The sequence below is a fragment of the Choristoneura fumiferana genome, chromosome 7 (assembly GCF_025370935.1).
Source record: "Choristoneura fumiferana chromosome 7, NRCan_CFum_1, whole genome shotgun sequence".
NCBI classification, from domain to species: Eukaryota; Metazoa; Arthropoda; class Insecta; order Lepidoptera; family Tortricidae; genus Choristoneura; species Choristoneura fumiferana.
This window is the reverse complement of record NC_133478.1, coordinates 19,276,819-19,284,681: the sequence shown is the minus strand read 5'-3', so window position 1 is coordinate 19,284,681 and position 7,863 is coordinate 19,276,819. Positions and strand designations below refer to the sequence as shown.

The following is a 7,863-nucleotide window of genomic DNA, read 5'->3' as shown; positions in this document are numbered from 1 at the left end:
ACATTCGTTCACATGAGCGATGAGCGGAGCAAACAGATTTAATTCATAGAAGGGTTTCCCGTCGACGGATACGTCGTGGCCGTGGAGGACATCATCATTATCATCAATCTTTATGATTCTGAATAGGTATAATCTGAGATGATTATATTAAATTCTTCTTTTAATAGATCTGATTTTAGAATTGTCTATCTGATTGATTTGGATTCACTTTGAGTGGACGTCGCTGATTGACCTTGAAGACTAGATTTCGACCGACAAATAATCACACGAAATGCACAATGACTATTACATTTAAAAGAAAGTTTAGTGTGAAGACTAAGTGGTCCTTTACAACTCAATGTGGCATGTCGGGTCCTAAATTTTTGATCTGTTCAGCTCGCCTTAGGTACCCGCCGTCCAAGGTTTGAGCAGATCGATGCTAATAGCGTCAGCGGACGATGGACAGTGCATCGGCCAGGTCAGTAGGTCAGCCAGAACTAAACTGTAACAGATCGAATGTCATTGATAGATTCCTTTTTCGTCGTACCTATTTGTTGTTAATTTACTCGTTCGACACTTTATTTCGGTTAAATATTGATCGAACGATTTTATATATACCTACTTATCTTTGGGAATCTAGTGATTTGGGTGGTTCACGACTAAAGTGCAATTTCACATGCACGCCGGATACCCGGTGTTGTTCATACAGATACATATAGTAACTTTAACATGTACGTTAGGCGATACGATGGGCTACCCATAGGATAGAAAGATCAGATCTAAGGAACCATGACATCAAAGACAAGAAAAACTATTCATCCAAACGGGCCACTCAGTATAACTGTAAGCTTTAGGTACTGATGATTCGTTGTAGTTTCATTCTCATATTGTATCATTTAAATCATTAGTAAAGGAACAAGCGCCAAAAAAAATCCCAAATGAACTACTGGGAATAATCGAGGTTGTTGTCGTTTACAGGTGCTTAAGATGATGGTGGGCAACAAACCTGAAGACACGCAGCTGCAGCAGATCGTGGACAAAACCATCCTGTTCGCCGACCGCGACGAGGACGGCAAGATCTCCTTCGAAGAGTTCTGCTCCGTGGTGGGCAACACCGACATACACAAGAAGATGGTCGTCGACGTCTAACTCACACCCCCACCCCACCCAACCTCACACCCCCACACCCCACACCAACACACACACACGCGCGCCTGACGCCGGCGTACGCTCGGACACAAACGTAAATATCTAAACAAAAAAGAGAAATGTAACATGTGACTGAAAGAAACGATCTAGTTACTACATAAACAAACCAGGATGCCTGTTAAATTTGCAGCTGTTAATAGAAATGTAGAATAAAATTTTGTTTCTGACAGGATAAACTAGGGCAATTAGAGTTCAGAACACAAGAGTTATAATGTCGCCGCGTGTTATGTTTGTGCCCGGAGCCCCGGACGCTCAGTGCAGGCGCGCTCTAGTTAGAACACTATTCAAATGGCGGCGCAGCCGCGCCGGCGTGCTCGGACTTCGGACCAGCGCTCGTGATCAAACTTTACTGGTTCATGTATTTTAAATGTGTGAAGCCAAAACTGAGCGGACAGACGCCGGCCGGCCGCGCCGCGCCCCGCGAACCATCATCGTCTCTTCGTAGCTCTAAGTGAAACATATACATTTTATCATAGCTATACGGTAACGTCATTAGAGTTCTTATCATAGTTGATCGTAAGTAGATTTTTTTTTTATAATTTTGTTGCGGTAATAGTTTTAGTCGGTATTGTTATTTAGTATTTTATTTCGGCAGAATTAGGTGTCAGTTGTCAATGCGAGTCCATCATGTGTAGGTGTTAGATATGGGTTAATCCGGAACTCCGCCTTCGAAAGAGTCAGACACTCAAGCGGATCCGAAAAACTTATCGGCTCCTTCCATCCATATTATCATCTCCGGCCAATGTCCAAGGAGTCATTATGAAGAATTAGTATAGCAGTTTTTCTGTACCGAACCAATCCTGTCAAGAGTCGGAAGGAGACCTTCGCTAACAGACAAATAAGTTAAAAATCGCTCGCAAGAACTATTCAATAGCGAGTCGATACAAAATACAAATACAAATACAAATACAAAATATTTTATTCATATAACATTGTACACGGTAATTATTATTTAAATATACAATAGGATATACTAGGACATATAAACGTGTGCCTGAACTAGGATTCCCTGTGTTTCAGGCTAAAATAGATCAAAAAGTTTATCTTAATTATTCACACTGCAGAATTTAAAACAAATTAGGTTCATAATAACTAGTAAATTACACTATTAGTGATATGACTATTTTACTTAGCCAAAGCGATATACATAAATCTATAATAAACATTATTTCACAACAGTCAATAACTTCTCTGTATCTTCGTATGACATGTTTTGTAGGGCTGTTCGGAGTGCTCTCTTGCATTTCACATAGCTGAGCGGATAAAACTCTAGCTTCGCATTCAGTCTATTGTAGAGAAAGGGGGCCTAGGAAGGTAAAAAATCTGGAAGAAAATTTGTGTTTTCGGGTGTTTAAGGGGCAAACAATATCCTTACGTCTTTTGTTAGTAAGTTCACAATTGTACGGCGTTGTAGCGTGTTGTTTTAATATCGTATTGAAAATAAATAACTGACGAACTGTTAGCACATCGCATGCCTTATATAGAAGGGCGGTAGGATAAAGGAATGGGCGGGATGTGGAGACCTTTAGGACCGCTCGCTGGGCTCTTTCTAGGTTTAACAATACACTTTTGGGCAGGCCACCCCACGAAGTAATGCAGTAAGTTAATACCGATTGACATAGTGCAAAATAAACTTTCTTAATAAGCAGTGGATCCGCAATAGACCGCAGTTTTTTGAAAACAAAAATTAATTTACGTACTCTGTTACACAGTATTTCAATATGAGGTTTAAAGGAGAGGGAATCATCAATGATAACTCCCAAATACTTTGTTTTGGAAGTTATGGTTATTTCTGGACATCTACATTGGTCGTTAGTCGTGGGATCTGTACAATTGTGTGCGTAGAGTTTAGCGTCAGTTTGTTCCAATTTTGATTTGCGCATAGAAAACTTTATGAAATGAGTTTTGTCAGCGTTTAATGTAAGTAGGTGATTCTGAAGCCAAGTGTTTACGACATTAAAACCTTGTTGTGCATACTCGTGTACTTCTTCTGCAGAGCCTGCAGAAAATAGTAGGGCAGTGTCATCTGCATAGGAAACGATTTTACCACTATCCATGTTCAAATTGCAAAGCTCATTGATATAAATTAAAAACAGGGTTGAGCTTAAAATGCTTCCTTGAGGAAGACCGAAAGAAGTATTTTTCAGGTCTGAGCTGATGATATGACCTATTTTTAGGCGTTGAGTGCGATTTTCTAGGTAGTTTGAGAATAATTGAGATAAGCGGAGTCGGAACCGATATCTCATATCTGAGCTGAATTTAGTGAGTCAGATCAGTTGTCGGAGTCTCGATTACCCATGTCTAGTAGGTGTCATCGTAGGCCGCACTAGCTCGTAGCGCCGGCATCAGTCATTAGCGGGCCTGAGCGCGGCCCGCTCGTATCTACTTCTATATTATTCTACTGATCTTATCGCCTTATCCGAATTTTATACAAGTAACTGTAACTTTTGAATATTAGTTCGGTTTTAGTAGTCGTTTACTATAACTATAAGGTTGCGGTATGTGTGAGCGCGCTCCCCGCCCGTCCCGAGCCGCCCCCTTCCTCAGAACGCTCGCACAAGGCGAGCGGGATCCAGATTCCTAGTCCCGCCCGAGGTGGCCGGCTCAGTCGAGCCGATACGGGGCTGTCGTTTGCGAATGACAAGTTTGTGGATCATTATGTTCGACCGCATCGCAAATAATATCAGACCGGCATGGATAAATAAAGTTTTAATGAGGGTTATTGCTTTTTTGTCTTACTAGATGGCGCCACTGTTGCGTGAGGTTTTTAAGTGTGGCTTTCAAAGTCTATTATTACGGGCGTGAAAACAAAGTTTAGATTTAAATCGTATTTAGTTTAGTAAATCTTAAAACCGCACCATAAAAATATCGAGCAACCACAATCTTGCGTAGTCCCGTTTTTATCGAAAAAAAAGGGAGAACAAAAGTTTTCGAAAGACAAAACTGTCTCAAAACATTGCCCCTTATCGCATAATTTCCATATTAATTTCATGTAATGCAAAATATTCACAAAATTATTCTAATTATAAATAAACCCGCGTAGCTCTTGACATTTCGGAGACCTCACGCTACACTAGCGACTCTAGCGGCGAACGCGATTCATACGCGATAGACCTCATTGAAATGAAGCTGCCTTGCAGCTCCCCTCCCCCGTTCCGTCCTGACCCCTCCCCGCAGGTGCTGACGGCGCTGCGAGCGCCGCGCTAGCCCCCCGGAGCCCCGCCCCACCCCGCCCCGCGCTCCGGCTTGTACATGTGTGAACGGAAACTTTCTGATCATCACCGAGTGTTGCGTCCGGCGGACGCGGCGAGCCGGCCGCGGGAAGCCGGTCACCGGCTCGTCCGTGTCTGCTGGATTATTTTAAGTATTTCGTCCAAATGTAAAGAGGTATTTTTTCACAAATCGCTTTCATCACGATGTCGGAGGGAATGACGATGTTAGAACGTAGGCATCGCGTCATCTCGCTAGCGTAGCGTTATGTTGGAATAATGGTTTGGTTCAGTTTACTTTATCGTGTATCGGTGACCTCCTGTCGTGCGAGCACCGGGTGCACGATTCGCTATCTTAAGTGTGTGTCTATAGAGATGTGATTAAACTTAACCAGTAACTGTACAAAGAGTGCCATGAGTCAGAGTCGCGGCAGCACTCTACGCACCGCACCAGCGGACTGCGGACAGCGGACAGCGGACGCACGTGAATCTATTAATGTCTAGTCACAGCTGTTGTGCATATAATATACTAAATATATATAAAGAATCATTATATCCATCGTGAGTCGAACCGGCGTAGTCTTACTTCGCAGTTGTGCAATCGTGTTGCATTGTTGATAGTGTTAAATATTATTAATATAAATAAATTCCTTCTTTATATAAGAATAATAGGTATCGTTCACGGTTTTAAACAATTGGAATGTAGCAATATACGATTTTAAAAGCCTTATTTGGAGGACGGCGGCGGCATTCGGCATCGATGTTCTCTCTCACCATAACTTAAACATTATGTACAATTTAAATGTAATGAGGTTACGAGGAAACAATGAATCATTTCGTAGAGAGGATATAATGTTGAGTCGGACACACCCAGTGCGCCGTAGTGCCGCCGCCGCCTGGCGCGGGCGGGCGCCGGAGCCCCGGGCGGGTGCCGGAGCCCCGGGCGGGCGCCGGAGCCCCGGGGCGCCGCGCCGCGCCGCGCCGACGCTCGTCTGCCGCTACCATGTCGTCTCCTCTACTCTACTTTCAAGTGGAACTGAATTTAGTTTTTATTAAATTTTCAAATTTCTGTGGTGGTTTTATTTTTATTTGTTTTTCTTTTATAAATGGTGTCTCAACAACAACACGCTAAAAGAGATCTTCTTCTTCTTCTAGTCTACATTTCCAGTAGCCCATCAATACATAAATATAACAACTTATGGCATTGAATAACGTAAATTATTGGATAAATTGGGCAGGATTAGTGGAGCCTTCTTAATTCAATTATAGTTATAAAAATAATTACTCTAATCCCATGAAAGTAAATGGCCTGTTGTGTAGTAGTACACAGAATCATATGGGACTTAACCCTTTTCCAGGCATAGTGCATTCATTGTGACCACATAAATGTATACAAATAGTCAAAATTGCTAAATTTACATTATGGTACAAAATCAATTGAAGTTGTTAAAAATATTTGTTTTTAATTAATCTCTTAAGTCAAAAATATAAAACTATGATTCATTTTGTTGAATATGGAATATCAACTTATCTGTACAGACACAATATTACTACTACATACAACAGGTCACTTACTTAACCTTTTCACCGCCACGTCAAATATAAAAGACATCACCCATACGCCAGGCTTCTATATTGCAATGTCTAATGGATGTATAGGTCGGAAGTATGGATATAGGTTGTTGGCGTGGAACCTGCAGTGTGTATATATGAGTTGTTGGCGTCGAAAAAGTTAAGGTTTTCATCTGTACCTTACTGTAAATTATAATATTCTCAGTGGCACCAAATTTGGCCCACTCTACATACAAAATTACCTATTACTGCATACAATTTTGAAGTCCAAATTTTTTGCTGCTCAGTATATTATGACAATCGGTGAATACGGTGAAGGAAAACATCATGAGGAAACCTGCACATACCTGTGAAGTGATTCAATGGTATGTGTGAACTGTGAAGTTCCTGATCCGCACTGGGCCCGCGTGGGAACTACAACCCAAGCCCTATCATTCTGAGAGGAGGCCTGTGCCCAGCAGTGGGACGTAAATAGGCTGGGATGATGATATTATGACAATCATATTATGCTGTACCAAGTTATTGACAGGTGTCAATAACTTGAGAATGTGACAAGCATAGTATTTATAAGCTCTAAAATTTAATTGGAAACTCAAATAATACAAAAACTACATGAATTGCATATTAATTTAATATCACTACCTACTTAATAATTAAACTGTTAGACAAACCTAGTCGCTATACCCAAGAGTTTAGTATAGTCTGCACCCTTGGAGTGTGTCCGTTCCTTGAGGATTGTGCGCAGTATGGTGGGCACAGGTACATGGATGCGCGTGCCCAGTGGGGTGCCGTTGTCATCAATCAACACTACATTGTTGCTGTCAAACTTAGGGACCTTCACTTTCTGCGTCTGCTTCAAGCCCACAAGGATGCCTTTTTTCTTCTGCCCTTTGATTGCTACCATCACACGGTCACCAATGAAACCCACTCCTGCAAAATTTAAATAGGGATTTTTACTAATTAAGGTCGCAACGTCTAAATTTTCATATTAATCATCCGTAGTTTTTATGATTCGTAGTCAAGTCAACTTAACATGAAATCTGCAGCGAAATGGCAATAAAAGAGGTATTTTGAAAGTTTTATCGTACAAAATTCAAGGTAAAAGGGATGTGATATACTTAATATTAGAGCAACATACGTCTTTTGTTATAAACACAGATGATTTTAGGTGGTTTTCCCTCCGCCATAGCTCTCTTGCCGATCTCGGAGTTGTCGACGACGCGTAGCCGTGACAACAGCCGCACTTCGCTGAGGACCGCCGTGGTGTGGAGCCCGCATGCTGGTACAGCCGGCATCAACTTATTAAATAAGTTTTTAAACATTGTCTCCGAGGTCTAGGTCTAGTGATGAAGCCTTCCTCTTTGGATGAAGTAAACAATTTTCAATAGCTATTTATAGGTTATGAATTTTGACAACTGACATCTGATGTTTTTTGTTCGCCTCTTCATAAAGGCGAAAGAGTTTTTTCCATACAGACAGGCCATACCATATAAAAAAGGTACTCTGTGGCTTTACCTACGGCTTATTTATACTATTTTATACAAAGACCTAGTCTTTTTTTAACCGTGTCACGCGTGGAATGAATTACGAACTACTATTTTTACGAACATGATGTTAACAAACGATCATTAAATAAAAAGCAGTGAGTTGAAAAGTTAACGCTTAAGTACGCCACAAATGTTTGTTAAATTACGGAGAATATGTAACAAAATATATTAAAACCACTTAAGAGCTTAGAATGTTTGTTTTTTGTTCCTGCTCATAGGAAAGACAACGATATCTTATAAGTTATTCTGTGGTATTCTTATAAGTACGTATACAGGATGATCAATCCAAATGGGTCAGTAGGTAGGGAGAAGTCAGAAACTATGAGAGAGCGAAATCTGTTCTTAGG

The 7,863-nt window shown here is 41.1% G+C and overlaps 1 protein-coding gene across 1 annotated transcript; it reads right to left on the bottom strand.

The window, feature by feature from the left end:
• Positions 1-6,578: 6,578 nt before the first annotated feature.
• mRpL14 (mitochondrial ribosomal protein L14) lies at positions 6,579-7,464 on the bottom strand. The gene is made up of 2 exons (XM_074090395.1): positions 7,108-7,464; positions 6,579-6,899 (listed from the first exon to the last, which is right to left on the bottom strand). The coding sequence occupies exons 1-2, from the start codon at positions 7,289-7,291 to the stop codon at positions 6,631-6,633; spliced, it is 453 nt and encodes a 150-aa protein (XP_073946496.1). The 5' UTR covers positions 7,292-7,464; the 3' UTR covers positions 6,579-6,630.
• Positions 7,465-7,863: the final 399 nt, after the last annotated feature.

Bases quoted from the DNA above. Each gene is read 5' to 3' on its own strand.
- mRpL14 (XM_074090395.1), bottom strand. From the start codon at position 7,291: ATGTTTAAAAACTTATTTAATAAGTTGATGCCGGCTGTACCAGCATGC. The intron at 6,900-7,107 runs GTATGTTGCTCT...TAAATTTTGCAG, and splicing joins CTGTGTTTATAACAAAAGAC to GAGTGGGTTTCATTGGTGAC.